Here is a 22,041-nt window from a genome sequence, read left to right on the forward strand (position 1 = left end):
CTAACACCCTCGCACCTCTCCAGTCCATCCTTAACTCTGCCGCCCGACTAATTAATCTCTCTCCTCGCTACTCCTCCGCTTCTCCCCTCTGCAAATCTCTTCACTGGCTCCCATACCCTCAGCGTATCCAGTTCAAATTACTAATTCTGACCTACAAGGCCATCTATAACCTGTCTCCCCCATATGTCTCTGAACTAATCTCCCGATACCTTCCCTCACGTAATCTCCGGTCCTCCCAAGACCTCCTTCTCTCCCCCACACTTATTCGCTCCTCACCCAACCGCCTCTAAGACTTCTCCCGAATAGCCCCTATTCTCTGGAATTCTTTGCCCCAACAAGTCCGACTATCAACCACATTTGGATCCTTCAGACGGAACCTGAAAACCCACCTCTTCAAGAAAGCCTACAGCCTGCAATGACCCCGCTACCTCCTTCTCTCTCACCACTACCGGTGATATCACCTCAACCAACACCGGGGCTGCTGCAACCCACCAACCTACTGTCTCCTTCCCCACCATCCTGTAGCATGTAAGCCCGAAAGGGCAGGGTCCTCTGTCCACTCTGTATCAGTCTGTCATTGTTAGTTTGTTTACTGTAAGTGATATCTGTAATTTGTATGTAACCCCTTCTCATGTACAGCACCATGGAATCAATGGTGCTATATAAATAAATAATAATAATAAGATATACATTAAGACTTACCTGTTGTTTCAGATTACATTGAGAATAGGGTGTTGTATGTGTACATGAGGAATAACCCTATTTCTGACCATTATGTCCTATATCCTGCACCTTTCACCAGTTTTACCACCCCCTGCGGGCAGTAATAGTTTTCTGAGCTAGTTGGTGGACACTAGCTGATATGCCTTCCATAAACCGCACACACCGAGATGGATTCCTACTATTTTTTACTTATTTTTATAGTACACAGGCAGAAGCAGCAGCATGGAAAACATTCAGCAGTATTGAGCTGTGTGGCTGTGAATCCATCACTGAAGTGAGATAAAACAGTTGCAAGAAACTGTAGTTCAATCCCAGTGTCTCTTCTTCATTTCTCCCCTCTCCATAGAGTATAATAGGAGGTGTAATCTCACTTCTCACTGTACTGGCAGTCTGTCTTGCGTTGAAAAAAACCCTAGCTCAAATTCTTCTTGCTCAGTGTGGATCATGAGTTGATGAGGCAGGAGGAGGTGAAGAAGTGGCTCATAAGTGGAGAAAAAGGCACAACTGAGGAGATATAGTAGTGTTTCATATATTCTCCTGTACTATTGATTTGATTTATGGAAAGTTTGTTGAATTGACAGTGACTATTCAAAAAAACATATTATTCAATACTGAGTAAATAAAATGAATTTGTTCTTTCTTTTGCAGACTGATGCACAGTATGCGACCACAGTGGCTGACAACATAAAAAGCCTGTAAGTTTTTGGGGTTTCTTTTTTCTAATTTTTGTTATTTTCAGCAAATATGTCTTCTCAATGCAAAAATATAGGATGTGAGATATAATGACAAGTGTAGAGTTTTCAGGGGCCTGAGCCTATGAAAGGGGTGAAACCATCATTCTTATGCGTATGAGATACTGTACTTCTTTGCAATGCCCTTGAAGTGTTCGTACAGCTTTTGGGAACGTTTATGGGAAATCTTGGCACGACTCCGTCATTTTATTTTAAGCACTTTGTGCAGCGCTTTTAACAGTCTAGAAGTAAAAGTCTGAATGGATTGTATGAAAGCATTTGGACCTGCTTCATAAAGCATTTTACTGGAGGAATCCTATTGGGGAGACTTAACCATATAATCTTTAGCAATAAACCTCCTTGGCAGGTGGTGAATTGAGTATTTTCACTAGGGGAAAAAAAATAATGGATAAAGAAGAACAAGTTTGGAAACAGAACTAAGGTTTTAGATTTTGAAAAAGTAATTGAAGAAAAAAAAAAAAGGCACATTGTGTGTGACCACAAGTCTTTTAGGATATGGAATAGCACAAAACAGTCACGGACGTATTGAAAGCAGTCATTAAGGATTTCAATATACTTGGACCCCCAGTGATTTGTAATCAAAAGCGGAATCTTTGATGCTAAATTTCCCCCCAGCGCCTCCAAAGAGAACTGAGGTGGTACACAAGGCTCGTTCTTGGCACTATCCTTACAATGAACAGTCAGGTTGGGTCCTCCGGAGAGTGAGACACTTCTTGTGGCTGTCCCTGCTCGGGATTATTGTTCATGGCGCTGCAGTTGAAATCCCTTTTAATACTTTAAGGTGCACTAATAAAGTAATTAAAAATTGTTTTTCTATGACAGTCACAGCTATTGGGTAAAGAAGAGCAGGGCTGGACTGGGACTAAATAGCATCCCAGGCACACAAAGCTATTCAGCCATATACAAAAATCACTGATTCCCGCCAATCTCCAAATCGTGGAAAAGTAACAGTGGTCAATGCCTACTGCAGCTGAATGACCTGGGCTGGCTATACACATAGGATGGCAACTGAATTACAACCGCTCAGTCCATGTCCCCCAAAATAATCTGTTGGGAGGGCAGGTGGCATCTCCATACACATTATTTATTTGGCTGATCTCACCCAAACGGGTGGGTTGGCTATTATCTAATGTGTATGAGGACTTTAGATATCAAAGATAGTTATTCTGTTTGTTTATCAGGTGCTGATGCTCTGGACATTTATATATCCTCCCATCCTGGTATTTATGTCCATTATCCTTGGCCCCATCCTAGTATTTATATCCCCCATCGTGGTATATAGAGTGGCATGTAAAAGCTTGGGCACCCCTGGTCAGAATTACTTTAAATGTGAACAGTTACGGTAAATAAGTTGAAGATGAAATGATCTTTAGTTAGGCTATGGGTAGTACTCAATAAACTTAACATGTCGATCCAGAAGAAGGCAAAAACCCCATGGGGCAGTTATTAATCGCTCCATACAGCAACCAGACTAGTTCCCTGGATCAACGCCCCTTCACAGAATCTAGTGCCCATAACCTGTAATATTATATTTGTAACCCCTTCACACCGCATTTTTTCATTTTCGTTTTTTCCTCCCCTTCTTCCAAGAGCCATAATTTTTTTAATTTGCCTTCCACATAACCGTATCCAGCCTTGTTTGTTGCTGGACGAGTTGCATTTATGAATAACTCCATTCATTTTTTCATACGATGCACTGGAAAACGGGGAAAAAATTCCAAGAGCTTTGAAATTGCAAAAAATAGTGGATTTTCACAATATGTAGAAGCGCTATGTAGCGCGAAATGATCGCCGTCTGTTTTCTGCTCCATTATTTTATCTGCCTGCTGTTGGTATGATGATGCCACAATAAAGGATTATTTTGCACGGAACGGTCAGTGCCTATCCGCTTTCTTCACTACGGATATATAGAACTTTTTTCATTGGAAGTGGCACCTGTAATCCCTGGAGTGTGTGTGCAGCTTCATTATCCCGAGGTCATACAGCTGTGCCAGTTTCCCGCTCCTTCTCCATGGTACGAGATTTGGGTAACTGTGAGTCAAATGGGTATGTCCTAATTATCATACCAATTGCAACCATAAATATATTTACAAAAAGCTCTTACCCATTATTCCCCTAAGGAGACACCTTGTCAATAGCCCCAGCGCGCGTTTCGTGTTGGCTTCATCGGGGGCTATAGTTACAATGATAGACAAAACTTATGCAAACTCCAGACCACACACACAAAATTTTTCTTATCTACCTCCATATCCTCTTACTTTTCACTTACATCTGAATTCCTGTCCGAAATGGTTGGAAGTGAAGCACTCTGCCGGTTCACCTAGGACAGCAGCTCTGTGGGATCCTGACAACTGGCTTTTCCCCCGTCTTCTAGTAGGACATCCAGAAAGGCAGTACTGTACGAGGGTGAACCTGCCTATCCTGCCAGAGGACAATTATTTCCCCATATTACACCAGCTAGTGGAGCAGCTGGTGGTTTGGGGGATTATCCAGAAGATGTGGATTCATAGTAACTTTCTTAAGTTAGAATGTTTCAAAAGTCTGTAAACTAAAGTGCAACTATATAAAGACTGATACACTGTGACCAGTCGTTCATTGTGCGTCTTTGCATTTTCTAAAGGAAACCTCCATGATCTTTCTCCCGTAATACACTGACGTCTGACGTAAGCACATCTCTACCTGCTCTCTATCTGAAAATACTTAGTCATGATGCGGAGAATTCTTCATTTCTCTTCACCTCCCACCTATTGATATCACATTTGCAGACTAATAACCTCTCAGATGAACCAATTATTGCTGCCATGAATCACCATGTCTGGGATAATTAAAAGCAGTGTAGTGGGCGGCCGCCACGGCCACAGCGTCCTCTAAAGCACCAGACACTTGGATTTGGCAGGACATGAAATGTGAAATCATCAATTCTTTACTATGTCCAAGGTCACCATTTTGGGGTCACTGTCCTTTTTTATGATCTTTTGTATTGTATAGTTTTATGTAATGGTCAGATTTACTTGTTTTGAATCACATTTACCTTGTTTTAGGAAATCTAGTGTAGTGAATGGAGATTTCTGGTATCTAAATGGGTGGGCAATATACTAAGGGTAGAGCCTGCTCAAACTGCCAGCTCAGATTTGTGTAGGGCATTGTATTTTTGCACTTTGCAATCAAGATATATCCACATCTGTAAAATAAAAAGCCTGACAGACCTCTTGAAACTCCAACATAGGTGGAAAAGGGGCTCCCCTTCTGCCCAAGACCCCTTTTTACAGAGCTGAAAAATAAAGCATGTGGTGTGATGGGCAGTTCCTGCCAACACGCCACGTAATGGATGGTTATCAGAGGATAATGGACTTCTTGTAATGGGTTCATTGTGTAGAGCCGGCTGCTGAAATTACCAGAAGTTATCTAAGAATGTGCTTTGTTCCCAGTGCATTGATTTCTCTTTTACTTCTGTTGTGATGGACGGGACATCAGTCAGCCGGTGCTTTACGCTGACCCCATAGGAAGCTCCAGCTATTATCCTTCACACCTAGGGGGCTTAATCGTACACACACGGGTAGATTTTGTCTATTTAGTAAAGTAAGTTCATTCTTATGTTTTCAATTAAATGCATCTAAATAATTACAATCCTATAAAGCGCCCCTCCATCCTACCTCTATAAAGTGGCTGCACATTTCTCATATGTAGTCGCTAACCTGGTGCCTCCTCTTCTCAGATCAGAGTTCTTTACTGTCTGCTTCGATTATGGCGGGCGAGTTTTATGGGGCGTTTAGTGGTAAACCATTCCTGTGATGGAGGATAGGAAAGTCATGATGGGGGGGCATTTTAGACTTACCACTGCGCTCATCATGCCAGATCTGCCGCCTCAGATGTAGGATTGAAGGAACGACGATCGGCACAGATGCGACAGCTGGAGGCAAGCTGAGGTAGGGTGACTATACTGAGTAGTAGGTGTAATGTGTATATATAGCACTCCTGTGAAGAGGCAGTGCTCAAGAAGGAATTCACATCCAACAGATGAAACATAAAAATGTACTTGACACTCCAAGGTGAGGATGATAATTCAGATTTTATTTTAAGGCACTACAAAAATATAATGGCTTGGCTTTTGAGTCGCTTCATCAGACATGGCTGTGACAGTGACCCACATGTAGCGCCTGCTCTCAGCTCTCTACCTCCACAGTGTCCCCTGCTCTCAGCGCTTTACCTCCACAGTGTCCCCTGCTCTGTGCTTTACCTCCACAGTGTCCCCTGCTCTCAGCGCTTTACCTACACAGTGTCCCCTGCTCTTAGCGCTTTACCTCCACAGTGTCCCCTGCTCTCAGTGCTTTACCTCCACAGTGTCCCCTGCTCTCAGTGCTTTACCTCCACAGTGTCCCCTACTCTCAGAGCTTTACTTCCATAGTGTCCCCTGCTCTCAGCGCTTTACCTCCACAGTGTCCCCTGCTCTCAGCGCTTTACCTCCACAGTGTCCTCTGCTCTCAGTGCTTTACCTCCACAGTGTCCCCTGCTCTCTGTGCTTTTCCTCCACAGTGTCCTCTGCTCTCAGCGCTTTACCTACACAGTGTCCACTGCTCTCAGCGCTTTACCTCCACAGTGTCCTCTGCTCTCAGTGCTTTACCTCCACAGTGTCCCCTGCTCTCTGTGCTTTTCCTCCACAGTGTCCTCTGCTCTCAGCGCTTTACCTACACAGTGTCCACTGCTCTCAGCGCTTTACCTCCACATTGTCCCCTGCTCTCAGTGCTTTACCTCCACAGTGTCCCCTGCTCTGTGCTTTACCTCCACAGTGTCCCCTGGTCTCAGCGCTTTACCTCCTCAGTGTCCCCTGCTCTTAGCGCTTTACCTCCACAGTGTCCCCTGCTCTCAGTGCTTTACCTCCACAGTGTCCCCTGCTCTCAGTGCTTTACCACCACAGTGTCCCCTACTCTCAGAGCTTTACCTCCATAGTGTCCCCTGCTCTCAGCGCTTTACCTCCACAGTGTCCCCTGCTCTCAGCGCTTTACCTCCAGTGTCCACTGCTCTCAGTGCTTTACCTCCACAGTGTCCCCTGCTCTCAGAGCTTTACCTCCACAGTGTCCCCTGCTCTCAGCGCTTTACCTCCACAGTGTCCCCTGCTCTCAGCGCTTTACCTCCACAGTGTCCCCTGCTCTCAGCGCTTTACCTCCACAGTGTCCCCTGCTCTCAGCGCTTTACCTCCACAGTGTCCACTGCTCTCAGTGCTTTACCTCCACAGTGTCCCCTGCTCTCAGAGCTTTACCTCCATAGTGTCCCCTGCTCTCAGCCCTTTACCTCCAGTGTCCTCTGCTCTCAGCGCTTTACCTCCACAGTGTCCACTGCTCTCAGCGTTTTACCTCCAGTGTCCCCTGCTCTCAGCGCTTTACCTCCACATTGTCCCCTGCTCTCAGTGCTTTACCTCCAGTGTCCCCTGCTCTGTGCTTTACCTCCAGTGTCCCCTGCTCTCAGCACTTTACCTCCACAGTGTCCCCTGCTCTCAGCGCTTTACCTCCAGTGTCCACTGCTCTCAGTGCTTTACCTCCACAGTGTCCCCTGCTCTCAGAGCTTTACCTCCATAGTGTCCCCTGCTCTCAGCCCTTTACCTCCAGTGTCCTCTGCTCTCAGCGCTTTACCTCCACAGTGTCCACTGCTCTCAGCGTTTTACCTCCAGTGTCCCCTGCTCTCAGTGCTTTACCTCCACAGTGTCCCCTGCTCTCAGTGCTTTACCTCCACAGTGTCCCCTGCTCTCAGTGCTTTACCTCCACAGTGTCCCCTGCTCTGTGCTTTACCTCCACAGTGTCCCCTGCTCTCAGCGCTTTACCTCCATTGTCCCCTGCTCTCAGCACTTTACCGCCAGTGTCCCCTGCTCTCAGTGCTTTACCTCCACAGTGTCCCCTGCTCTCAGCGCTTTACCTCCATTGTCCCCTGCTCTCAGCACTTTACCGCCAGTGTCCCCTGCTCTCAGTGCTTTACCTCCACAGTGTCCCCTGCTCTGTGCTTTACCTCCACAGTGTCCCCTGCTCTCAGTGCTTTACCTCCACAGTGTCCACTGCTCTGTGCTTTACCTCCACAGTGTCCCCTGCTCTCAGCGCTTTACCTCCACAGTGTCCCCTGCTCTCAGGGCTTCATCTACACAGTGTCCCCTGCTCTCAGCGCTTTACCTCCACAGTGTCTCCTGCTCTCAGCGCTTTGCCTCCACAATGTCCCCTGCTCTCAGTGCTTCATCTCCACAGTGTCCCCTGCTGTCAGCGCTTTACTTCCACAGTGTCCCCTGCTGTCAGCGCTTTACTTCCACAGTGTCCTCTGCTCTCAGCGCTTTATCTCCAAAGTGTCCCCTGCTCTCAGTACTTTACCTCCACAGTGTCCCATGCTCTCAGCGGTTTACCTCCACAGTGTCCCCTGCTCTCAGTGCTTCATCTCCACAGTGTCCCCTGCTGTCAGCGCTTTACTTCCACAGTGTCCCCTGCTCTCAGCGCTTTACCTCCACAGTGTCCCCTTTTTACCCTATACCTTTCCGTGTCTGATGAAGGTCCAGATATGGTGATCGAAACATCACACCATTATATTTTTTTTTTCGCTTTAAAGTAAAATCTGAATATTATCCTCACCTCAGAGTGGCAACTACCTTTTTATTTTTTTTTATACTGAGAAATGGTCACTTTTCAGTCACAGGGTAGAGGTTTGCTTTAAGAAATAAAAAATATATATTCTAATATCAAATATATCCTCCTGTCAGAATGATTGATGTAGTATAAATGTATTTTGACATTTTTCTGCATCATAATATGCCAGCCTTATTGCTGGTACTTTTATGTTGCCCATAAAAAGTATTCATGCTCATTGTATCGTGAAATAGCATTCAGTCACAGTGGATCATAACAGAATACAGAAATATTCCGCTCCCACAAGTTAGTATATTGTGCCAGTTAGGGCCTTGAGTAGACTGGACAGTTTGGATAAGTCTCTATGATCTGTCATCATGTGGACACTACAGTTTTCACCCATTGTTCATTGCAGAACTGTTCAAATATCATGGGAACGGTGAGGGATCTGCTTCATTGGTTAGCGATATAAGGGGCAGCCGTATAAGTCAGACCACAATGCTTGGACTGGCCACGGCTCTCCTGAACCGAGCATGACCGCTATATAGAAATACATGAAGCTCTCACGGTCGCGCGCGAGAGCTGCCGGGCAGTCTATGCATCGCGGTCCCATCTCTGTCCAACGTATACGGCCGTCTGATTGCAGTGTTATATTTAAGCTGTTATTGTGTATTTTTCTTATATTTAGGGTAGTCTTGTTGATAAAGGATAGAGTTTCCTGTTAAAGGAACCAGTCGTGTTGAATAAGCAATTATGATCTGTGGACAGTAGATGAAGAGAAGCTGAGCAGAGTGATGCATTGTTTGTTTGAAGCGATTCAGTAGAATTTGTATTTTCTGCATTGATATCCCCGCTGTTTGTACAGTTAGGTCCATATATATTTGGACAGAGACAAAATTTTTCTAATTTTGGTTCTAGACATTACCACGATGAATTTTAAACAAAACAATTCAGATGAAGTTGAAGTTCAGACTTTCAGCTTTCATTTGAGAGTATCCACATTAAAATTGGATGAAGGGTTTAGGAGTTTCAGCTCCTTAACATGTGCCACCCTGTTTTTAAAGGGACCAAAAGTAATTGGACAATTGACTCCAAAGCTATTTCATGGACAGGTGTGGGCAATCCCTTCGTTATGTGATTCTCAATTAAGCAGATAAAAGGCCTGGAGTTGATTTGAGGTGTGGTGCTTGCATTTGGAAGGTTTTGCTGTGAAGGAAACATTCGGTCAAAGGAGCTCTCCATGCAGGTGAAACAAGCCATCCTTAGGCCGGTTTCACATTAGCGCTTTTTAAGCGCACGCACGGCCGGGGGTAGCTCCGCCCCCGAGCCGGCTCTCTGCCCGGCGTGCCCGCCCCTTGCTTGTAGCGCCGCCTACTAGCGGACAGCGGCGCCTGCAATCGGCGCACCCTATCTTTAGCATAGGGTGCGCAGATCGTGCGCAGGCCGTGCGCTAGTTGCGCTTTGACCTGCGCTGCGCACTTTTGACGGTGCGCCGTGCGCGCCAAAATCAAACTTTTCGGATTTTGGCGCGCACGGCGCACCGTCAAAAGTGCGCAGCGCAGGTCAAAGCGCAACTAGCGCACGGCCTGCGCACGATCTGCGCACCCTATGCTAAAGATAGGGTGCGCCGATCGCAGGCGCCGCTGTCCGCTAGTAGGCGGCGCTACAAGCAAGGGGCGGGCACGCCGGGCAGAGAGCCGGCTCGGGGGCGGAGCTACCCCCGGCCGTGCGTGCGCTTAAAAAGCGCTAATGTGAAACCGGCCTAAAGCTGCAAAAACAGAAAAAGCCATCCAAGAAATTGTTACAACATTAGGAGTGGCAAAATCTACAGTTTGGTACATCCTGAGAAAGAAAGAAAGCACTGGAGAACTCATCAATGCAAAAAGACCTGGGCGCACAAGGAAGACAACAGTGGTGGATGATCGCAGAATAATCTCCATGGTGAAGAGAAACCCCTTCGCAACAGCCAACCAAGTGAACAACACTCTCCAGGAGGTAGGCGTATCAATATCCAAATCTACCATAAAGAGAAGACTGCATGAAAGTAAATACAGAGGGTTCACTGCACGGTGCAAGCCACTCATAAGCATCAAGAATCAAAAGGCTAGACTGGACTTTGCTAAAAAACATCTAAAAAAGCCAGCACAGTTCTGGAAGAACATTCTTTAGACAGATGAAACCAAGATCAACCTCTACCAGAATGCTGGAAAGAGAAGAGTATGGCGAAGGCATGGTACAGCTCATGATCCAAAGCATACCACATCATCTGTAAAACACGGCGGAGGCAGTGTGATGGCTTGGGCACGCATGGCTGCCATTGCCCCTAGGTCACTAGTGTTTATTGATGATGTGACACAGGACAGAAGCAGCCGAATGAATTCTGAAGGTATTCAGAGCCATACCGTGTGCTCAGATCCAGCCAAATGCAGCCAAACTGATTGGTCGTCGTTTCATACCACAGATGGACAATGACCCAAAACATAAAGCCAAAGCAACCCAGGAGTTTATTAAAGCAAAGAAGTGGAATATTCTTGAATGGCCAAGTCAGTCACCTGATCTCAACCCAATTGAGCTTCAGACAGAAAGGCCCACAAACATACAGCAACTGAAAACCACCGCAGTGAAGGCCTGGCAGAGCATCAAAAAGGAGGAAACACCGTGTCTGGTGATGTCCATGAGTTCAAGACTTCAGGCAGTCATTGCTAACAAAGGGTTTTCAACCAAGTACTAGAAATGAACATTTTATTTACAATTATATAATCTGTCCAATTACTTTTGGTCCCATTAAAAACTGGGTGGCACATTTTAAGGAGCTGAAACTCCTAAACCCTTCATCCAATTTTAATGTGGATACCCTCAAATGAAAGCTGAAAGTTTGAACTTCAACTGTATCTGAATTGTTTTGCTCAAAATTCATTGTGGAAATGTCTAGAACCAAAATTAGAAAAATGTCTCTGTCCAAATATATATGGACCTAACTGTATGTATGTGATTATAGTGGGCGGACCTATGTGTGATTGACAGCTATCTCTACGTGCACAGTCATACAGTGAAGACTGTCAATAACTGAATAGCTCCGCCCACTGGACGTATATGTATACAAAGGGTGCCATTGAATATAATTTAGATTGTACTGATTCTTTTCCCACAAATGACACCTCCTTCTGTCTCATTGCACACAGTCTGATCTGTGGGCAGCACGGTGTAGAGGAGGAGAAGCAGAGCAGAGTGATATATCTTTTGTTGGAAAAGATTCAGTATAATCTGAATTTTATTCATTGAAATCCCTGGTGTTTGGACACGAGTCCAGTGGGCGGTCCTATTCAGTGATTGACAGCTATCTCTACATGCACACATACTAAGAAGACTGTCAGTCACTGAATAGCACCGCCCACTGGACTTATTATATGCACAAAAACACCAGGATTTCAATTGATACAAGCTTTTGCCACAAAAATATGTCCTCAACACAAACCATATAGTGCTATAACAAATGACCTAGACAATAATGCCCCCCCGAGCCCTGTACAGTAATATTACTATCTTTTTTGCCCCACACAATCACAGTGCCCCCTTTGTGCTCCTACACAGTAATAATGTTCCCTCTGTAAGTCCTCCATTGTTTTTTGTTTTTATTTTGCCTCAGCAATGTGGAGATTGCTCAAGTGGGCATTACCAGAGAGACTTCACTGGGGGAATGTACTTCTTTCTGACATTTCTGACACCAGTCATAAGCAGGTAAAAAACCACTGGGGAAAAGAATGTGCCCCCTACAATAGCTTAGCATAGGCTTAGTGTGAGACATGTGTTGATAAACTGTCTGCTCTCCTCACTGCAATGTGATGATACAGTACGTGCTGAAGCACAGCAGACCTGAGTGTGATGTACAGATTTCAGCTCTCATCGCTGGCAGTTAGTGTCGGGGTGGAACAGTGTTGCAGACTTACGTTTCCTTACAAACACTTTTAATAGCGCTCTTCTCATAGTGTTGCCAGCTCTGCCAATCATAAGCCAGCATCAACATACAAGGGGAAAAAGAGCAAGCACCCACTGTTGCTTAGAACAGGCTCTCTGTGAGACATGATGACAGTCTGTTCTCCTCACTGCAGACTGATTACATGCGCTGGCGCACAGCAGACCTGAGTGATGATGTGCTTTCAGCTGCAGCAGTTGGTGTGGGAGGAGGGGCAGTACAGCTGAGTTGGCAGAACTACACTTTCTTTCGCAATGCTGCTAATGTGTACTTGGTCCTGCCAATGAAGCGAATTTGAGAGGAGAGCTACTAGCAGTGTTTCTAATTATACTCAACTCATGCAGCACTGCCCCCCCATACTGACTGCCAGAGAAGAAAGCTTTTAGTTAATCACACTCAGGTCTGCTGTGCTACAGCACTTCACCACACTACGGTCGGAAGAGCAAAGTATCATCGAGCCTGCTATCAGCTATGGCGGGGGGGCTCTTCTTTACCCGTTGTATTGCTGCCTGCTTATGATTGGTCACCATTAGAAGAAATACATGCCCTCCAGTGAAATCTGTCTGGTAATGCCCACTTGAATTTTTGTAAAAATAAATGACAGGGTGCCAAATACTGTCATCGCTAATATCTCCACAACAGAAAGGTTAAATAAAAAAAAATTCATTCTGCTCTGCAGCGCCTATTACCGCACATCGTGTGACCAAGTTCCACATGAAAAAATTGGTAAAAGAGCCTCTTTAAATTCAATTTTTTTTTTTATTTGTGTGACTAATTTTATTTTATTTTTTTACAAAATCAGTCCTTGCAGCCATGGTGCGTGCTGGGTAGGACATATGTAGATATGTTGTGTGTATGACTATGCTCTCATGAGCGCTCAGCACACATTATAGCGGTGGGTTACAGGCCTGGATTTGCGCCATGTTTTACGTATTGACTTTTTCTTGTTTTTTAGGTTCCCAAATGAAATCCAGTCAGGGCTTCTAGAAGTTATATCTCCTTCACCTCATTTTTACCCCGATTTCTCACGGCTAAGAGAATCTTTTGGAGACCCTAGAGAGCGTGTGAGGTAACCGAAAAATCCCCTACATGTATTTTCTTCCAAATTGACTGTTGTCAGGAGTGAATGAGAAGCTGATCCATCATCCCGCTGGCACAGTAGGCACAGTGGAAGGGAAGATAATGATAATTTTGGCTTTTCTAACGTGCAGTATATTAAGTAACCCTGACCTCAAATTCAGCTCCTGAGCGCGACACAGTTTTTGTGTCGCATGGAGATTACAAATGATTGTGTCCTTCTAGTGCTTGGCTCGCCATCACAAAATGTAATGTCCCCGGCTCAGTGACTCTAGCAGAGGTTACTAATGGACATTTGTCATAAGACGTGAAAACCACTGCCTGCTCATATTGTCGCTTTTTGTAAATGTTGCGCTTTTACCTTTAATTAGGGGTCTTTTAGTAGTAACAGTAATGCCAGTATATAATACAATGTAATAGTACATATGTCACAGTATATAAATCTATAATACTAATAGTGTCACAGTTTATACTGTACTGTAATACGAATAGCTTGTGACCCAGTATAGAATACTGTACTGTTATACTATATGATGCAGTATATAATACTAATGATTAATGACACACAATATAATACTACACTGTAATACTAATTGTTTGTGACACTGTATGTAATACTGCACTGTCATACAAGTAGATTGTGACACCGTATACAAAAGTACACTGTCATACAAGTAGTTTGTGACACCGTATGTAATACTACACTGTCATACTAGTATTTTGTGACACCGTATGTAATACTACACTGTCATACTAGTATTTTGTGACACAGTATATAATACTATACTGTCATACTAGTAGATTGTGACACAGTATATAATACTACACTGTCATACAAGTATTTTGTGACACAGTACATAATACTACACTGTCATACGTAGTAGTTTTTGACACTGTATATCATACAACACTCAAGCTAGTCGATTGTCACACATGTATAATACTATACTGTCCTACTAGTATTTTGTGACACAGTATATATTACTACACTGTCATACTAGTAGATTGTGACACAGTATATAATACTTTACTGTCATACAAGTAGTTTGTGACACCGTACATAATACTACACTGTCATACGTAGTAGTTTTTGACACTGTATATAATACTACATTCATGCTAGTTGATTGTCACACATGTATAATACTATACTGTCCTACTAGTAGTTTGTGACACAGTATATATTACTACACTGTCATACAAGTATTTTGTGACACAGTACATAATACTACACTGTCATACGTAGTAGTTTTTGACACTGTATATAATACTACACTCATTCTAGTCGTTTGTCACACATGTATAATACTATGCTGTCCTACTAGTAGTTTGTGACACCGTATATAATACAGTAATGTTCAATCACCGCACAATCTTGATAGAAGCTTGTGAGGACTTTCTTGTACAGATACAGATGCAGCAATAACACAATTCATGAATAAGGAATTGGTGCAGGGATAGAGAAAATGTTGAGGGGACAAGAACATAACGTTTTGATCCACATAGGGTCTTATTCATTTAGTCGCTTGTGGCAAGGTTCACTGAACGGTATAAAGGATATTCTGTTTGCAAAGGACACCTGGGTCCAGGGTAGGTCCGGCCTTAGGATGTACGTAAAGAAAAAATAAAAAGAGAGGCGCAATGAGTGTACCTGTATTAAAACTGGTTTCCCTAACTAAATGAACAGGGTGCTCACCTTAGAGGGTTGTGCCACCCTTGCACAACCACGGTGTGAACGATAGTAGTGGGTGGTGAGCGTGTCCTCCCACCCCAGGAGGGCACTGCACGTGGCTGTCAGCAACCTCCGCTCTCCTGTTCGGTCCATCTCTCACCGGTTTCCGGACATATCTTGTAGCCGGCCACAGCCGTGAGTGCGGTACCAAAGATCCTGGAGCTTCTCAGCGTCGCCGAAAAAACCGCAGGCCCTCCCGCAAGCGGCTGCCCTCCAAACTGCTCCTGCCGCTAGTCCTCAAGGAGAGGAAAATAAGTGAAAAGCTGCAGCAAAGCGGTCTATAGTAGCACTAAAGGAGAGGCAGAAACCATAAAAAAGGTTTTAAAAATCCGCTTTTATTCTTCCTCCAATACCCACAACGCGTTTCTACGGTCACGGCCGTCTTCCTCAGGTGCATTCCACCTGAGGAAGACGGCTGTGACCGTAGAAACGCGTTGTGAGTATTGGAGGAAGAATAAAAGCGGATTTTTAAAACCTTTTTTTTATGGTTTCTGCCTCTCCTTTAGCGCTACTATAGACCGCTTTGCTGCAGCTTTTCGGCCTTAGATTGTAGGCTGCAGCGTTATGTTCTTGTCCCCTCACCATTTTCTCTATCCCTGCACCAATTCCTTATTCATGAATTGTGTTATTGCTGCATCTGTATCTGTACAATAAAATTCTCACATGTATCTATCAAGAGTGTGCGGTGATTGAACATTACTCTACTACGGGGATTGCCATCCCACTTCACCAGCACCTCGGATCTCAGCAAGAGTGATCTCCACACTACCCTAGTAATACTACACTCTCATACCAGTAGATTGTGACACCGCACATAATACTACACTCTCATACCAGTAGATTGTGACACCACATATAATACTACACTCTTATTAGTAGAGCGTGACACCGCATATAATACTACACTCTTATTAATAGAGCGTGACACCGCATATAATACTACACTCTTATTAGTAGAGCGTGACACCGCATATAATACTACACTCTTATTAGTAGAGCGTGACACCGCATATAATACTACACTCTTATTAATAGAGCGTGACACCGCATATAATACTACACTTTTATTAGTAGATCATGACACCGCATATAATACTACACTCTTATTAGTAGATCATTACACCTTACATAATACTACTCTTATTAATAGAGCGTGACACCGCATATAATACTACACTCTTATTAATAGAGCGTGACACCGCATATAATACTACACTCTTATTAGTAGAGCGTGACACCGCATATAATACTACACTCTTATTAGTAGAGCGTGACACCGCATATAATACTACACTCTTATTAATAGAGCGTGACACCGCATATAATACTACACTTTTATTAGTAGATCATGACACCGCATATAATACTACACTCTTATTAGTAGATCATTACACCTTACATAATACTACTCTTATTAATAGAGCGTGACACCGCATATAATACTACACTCTTATTAATAGAGCGTGACACCGCATATAATACTGCACTCTTATTAGTAGATCATGACACTGCACATAATACTACTCTTATTAGTAGATCATGACACCGCATATAATACTACACTCTTATTAGTAGATCATTACACCTTACATAATACTACACTCTTATTAATAGAGCGTAACAATGCATATAATACTACGCTCTTATTAGTAGATCATGACACCTTACATAATACTACACTCTTATTAGTAGATCATTACACCTTACATAATACTACACTCTTATTAATAGAGCGTGACACCGCATATAATACTACACTCTTATTAATAGAGCGTGACACCGCATATAATACTGCACTCTTATTAGTAGAGCGTGACACCGCATATAATACTGCACTCTTATTAGTAGATCGTGACACCGCATATAATACTACACTCTTATTAGTAGATCGTGACACCGCATATAATACTACACTCTTATTAGTAGATCATGACACCTTATATAATACTGCACTCTTATTAGTAGAGTGTGACACCGCATATAATACTACACTCTTATTAATAGAGCGTGACACCGCATATAATACTACACTCTTATTAGTAGATCGTGACACCGCACATAATACTACACTCTTATTAGTAGATCATGACACAGCATATAATACTACACTCTTATTAATAGAGTGTGACACCGCACATAATACTACACTCTTATTAGTAGAGTGTGACACCGAATATAATACTACACTCTTATTTTTAGAGCGTGACACTGCATATAATACTACACTCTTATTAGTAGATCATGACACCGCACATAATACTACACTCTTATTAGTATATCATTACACCTTATATAATACTACACTCTTATTAGTAGATCATGACACCGCATATAATACTACTCTTATTAATAGAGCGTGACACCGCATATAATACTACACTCTTATTAATAGAGCGTGACACCGCATATAATACTGCACTCTTATTAGTAGATCATGACACTGCACATAATACTACTCTTATTAGTAGATCATGACACCGCATATAATACTACACTCTTATTAGTAGATCATTACACCTTACATAATACTACACTCTTATTAATAGAGCGTAACAATGCATATAATACTACACTCTTATTAGTAGATCATGACACCTTACATAATACTACACTCTTATTAGTAGATCATTACACCTTACATAATACTACACTCTTATTAATAGAGCGTGACACCGCATATAATACTACACTCTTATTAATAGAGCGTGACACCGCATATAATACTGCACTCTTATTAGTAGATCGTGACACCGCATATAATACTACACTCTTATTAGTAGATCGTGACACCGCATATAATACTACACTCTTATTAGTAGATCATGACACCTTATATAATACTGCACTCTTATTAGTAGAGTGTGACACCGCATATAATACTACACTCTTATTAATAGAGCGTGACACCGCATATAATACTACACTCTTATTAGTAGATCGTGACACCGCACATAATACTACACTCTTATTAGTAGATCATGACACAGCATATAATACTACACTCTTATTAGTAGAGTGTGACACCGCACATAATACTACACTCTTATTAGTAGAGTGTGACACCGAATATAATACTACACTCTTATTTTTAGAGCGTGACACTGCATATAATACTACACTCTTATTAGTAGATCATGACACCGCACATAATACTACACTCTTATTAGTATATCATTACACCTTATATAATACTACACTCTTATTAGTAGATCATGACACCGCATATAATACTACACTCTTATTAGTAGATCATGACACCGCATATAATACTACACTCTTATTAGTAGATCATGACACGCATATAATACTACACTCTTATTAGTAGATCATGACACCGCATATAATACTACACTCTTATTAGTAGATCATGACACCGCAGATAATACTACACTCTTATTAGTAGATCATGACACCGCACATAATACTACACTCTTATTAGTAGATCATGACACCGCACATAATACTACACTCTTATTAATAGAGCGTGACACCGCATATAATACTACACTCTTATTAATAGAGCGTGACACCGCATATAATACTACACTGACACCGCACATAATACTACACTCTTATTAGTAGGTCATGACACCGCATATAATACTACACTCTTATTAGTAGATCATGACACCGCACATAATACTACACTCTTATTAATAGAGCGTGACACCGCATATAATACTACACTCTTATTAATAGAGCGTGACACCGCACATAATACTACACTCTTATTAGTAGGTCATGACACCGCATATAATACTACACTCTTATTAGTATATCATTACACCTTATATAATACTACACTCTTATTAGTAGATCATGACACCGCATATAATACTACACTCTTATTAGTAGATCATGACACGCATATAATACTACACTCTTATTAGTAGATCATGACACCGCATATAATACTACACTCTTATTAGTAGATCATGACACGCATATAATACTACACTCTTATTAGTAGATCATGACACCGCATATAATACTACACTCTTATTAGTAGATCATGACACCGCACATAATACTACGCTCTTATTAGTAGATCATGACACCGCACATAATACTACACTCTTATTAATAGAGCGTGACACCGCATATAATACTACACTCTTATTAATAGAGCGTGACACCGCACATAATACTACACTCTTATTAGTAGGTCATGACACCGCATATAATACTACACTCTTATTAGTAGATCATGACACCGAATATAATACTACACTCTTATTAATAGAGCGTGACACCGCACATAATACTACACTCTTATTAGTAGGTCATGACACCGCATATAATACTACACTCTTATTAGTAGATCATGACACCGAATATAATACTACACTCTGATTAGTAGATCATGACACCGAATATAATACTACACTCTTATTAGTAGATCATGACACTGCATATAATACTACACTCTTATTAATAGAGCGTAACACCGCTTATAATACTACACTCTCATACTAGTAGTTTGGGACAACATATATTACTACCTACATTTGCTTTTACACAATTTACACTGTTGACTGTTTTCAGTTATTTTTATTCAGTTACAGTATTGGTGGGATTTGGTCTAAATCCGTCTGCTACTGTTCTTCCTCATGCTTTACACTGAAGCTCTGATTGTCCATGCTGACAGCAGTGTGTAAGAACTTCCTACCAGAATGTCCATTTATAGAATAACACGTTAACAGCAATGAGCACAAACTGCTGATAAACAAGCCATCAGTGAATAACGGGTACTGTTTTGTCCTCTGGAAAATTTAAAAAATATTGCTGCTGTCCTCCAAAGCATTGCCCGTATCTGTATGTAATATTTAGTGTGATGGTAGTACAGCACAATCCACTTCAGTAGTTTTGAGCTGCAATATCCGATAAAATACTATCTGTATTCGGCCAGCACTATAGGTGCTGGAACTACCTTTCCCTCACTTCCCAACATCCATTTGTGCACGCCATTGTCCAGTAAAGAAAGCCAGCCTGTTACACCTGTATGCAGAGTGGAAGATAGCTGGGCAGTAGTAGCGAGATAAAGAACCTGCCCACACCCTACCTGTAATGTGCTGCAATACCAGATGTGGCGCTGTTTTTCAAAGGAAGCCTCCATGATTTTTTTTTACTTTGTGCAACCCCTTTTAACTTATTTACAAAAGGGGCGTTATCTGCTCTGTTATGTAGTGTGCAATAAATTAGTTCTAAAAGTGCAATCTGGGGGATATATATTTTTGTAACCCTGAGTTTTCTACTTTCCATTAAGCACTTGGCAATTCTCCTCGCGGCAACTATAATAAGATGCGTGGTGGGTTTTTTCTTTCAGTTTTTTAGGCCTGTTTTCCGGTTCGGCACGGCCTCAGTGATTTCTCCCGTTATTGCTTACAAGCTGCAGACATTTGCGGGTCCTGCCTGCGCCGCAGGAGTCGTACCCAACCTGCGACGCGCTGATTAATTAGAAGTAAATAACATAATCGTTAGATTCTCGTTCCAGACACTAAATATAGAAGCTGTAATAGTCAGCAGCGCGGAAATATCCATCAAAGTAATTATCTTCCACCGTTCCTCCTGCCCGACTTCCCACATGAACGTTAATGTAAATCATTGTTTGTGTTGCAGGTGGAGGACGAAACAAAATCTGGATTATTGTTTCTTAATGATGTACGCTCAGTCCAAGGGCACTTACTATGTGCAGGTACGTGTGCACACTGTCTCGCACTGACGGCAGAGAAAACAGGCGATCATTAACATCCCAGATCAGCGTAAGAAATTGCAGGCAAAGGATTTCACTATATTGTGTTTTGGAAAGTTTTACACTCCAGTGAAAGTCCAGTGTGTCCTTTTGGATATTTAAAGCAAGTCAGCACTAAGCGACTGTTCAGACCAAGCACTAGCACTCCGTGCCCCATTGCTCTCCTCTTCCTTCATTACAGGAGCCATAGACAGAGATCGGTGAACATCAAGTAGGTGAGAAGGTTTCTCTGAACTGTTAATGCCAAGGGTGCACTGTGTGACTGACTGTGCTTGGTTTGAACCATCATTTTGTGCCCTTTAAAAGGGTTGTCCGGCCTTAGGTACGAGTCTGCAGTCACTCTATGTGCGTACACTTAGATGATCCTCTGGTGCCAGGAGTGTGCGGTCATGTGATCGCAAGTATGCACTTTGCGTACTTCCAGCCACATTCCAACTAGATGTGTCCGGCCTCTCTCAATGCACTTGCATTGAGCAAGGTTAGATATGTCTAGTCAGCATGTGGCCAAAAGTATGCAAAGCGCGTACTCGCAGTCACCTGACCGCCCGCTCCCGTACCAGTGAATCCTCAAAGCATGCAGTGCGTGCACGGTGAGGATTCACAAGTCTGCCGTCACATAGAGGAACTTCAGCCTTGTAACCTAAGACTGGGCAACCCCTGTAATCATAGATATTATTTCATCCAAACCAGAGTAGAAGTATAGTCCTCCTGCACTCTTCCCCTATAAAACTGATTTTGGTGCACATACCAGTCTAATATGTTCAGGAACTATCCTCAATATCATACTCTGTAATCTGCCATCAGCTTTTTTTGTGTGGCTACTTCCTTTTAATTGGTATTCTGCCAGCACTATAGGTGCTGTAATATTTTTTTGCCTCACTTCCTAGCATGCTTTGCTCCTGTCTTTTTATAGTAGCTTGCCTGAACCAAACTGAAAGATCACCCATTTTATGCAGTTTTACAAACAGGAGAAAGACAAAGACCCCCTTCCTTGAATTGACAGACACTTACTTAGTGACTGGCACTTTGGAATGGCGTTTTGCACTGAAATTTTAAATAAAGTGCTGTGCAATTTTGCTATACATTGCTTTGGCCATTGGTTATGATCACACCTGTATTTGGATATTACATCAGGATTCCTGTCAGTTTTGGCACCAGGTTTTTGCACCTAGTTTGATAGCAGCAAAACTTAAAGGCAAAGAACCTGATACCAGTGATCTGTCACTTACTGGGCTGCTGGCTCTAGTTTTGATAAACATCATAGTTTGATCAGCAGGAGAATATCACTAGAGGACTAGTAAACCTGCTTCCATATAGTCCTCCATATTTATGAGATCTGTGTAAGCCACCTCCGCTACTGGTTGGCGGCTTTCTGGCTATGCACAGTGTAAACAGAAAGCTGCCACTCAGTGTTGTGGGTGGGTCATACAGATCTC

General features: G+C 42.7%; 1 protein-coding gene across 1 annotated transcript in view; it reads left to right on the forward strand.

The window, feature by feature from the left end:
* Positions 1 to 22,041, forward strand: part of MGAT4B (alpha-1,3-mannosyl-glycoprotein 4-beta-N-acetylglucosaminyltransferase B) — a 385,842-nt gene that overhangs the window by 199,269 nt on the left and 164,532 nt on the right. The window contains exons 5-7 of the mRNA XM_073568013.1: positions 1,372 to 1,418; positions 13,000 to 13,113; positions 20,473 to 20,548. Coding sequence (XP_073424114.1) covers positions 1,372 to 1,418; positions 13,000 to 13,113; positions 20,473 to 20,548 — 237 coding nt within the window. The remainder of the gene's footprint in view (positions 1 to 1,371; positions 1,419 to 12,999; positions 13,114 to 20,472; positions 20,549 to 22,041) is intronic.

Source organism: Dendrobates tinctorius, unplaced genomic scaffold (assembly GCF_039654945.1).
Source record: "Dendrobates tinctorius isolate UK_male_01 unplaced genomic scaffold, ASM3965494v1 ptg000020l, whole genome shotgun sequence".
NCBI lineage: Eukaryota > Metazoa > Chordata > Amphibia > Anura > Dendrobatidae > Dendrobates > Dendrobates tinctorius.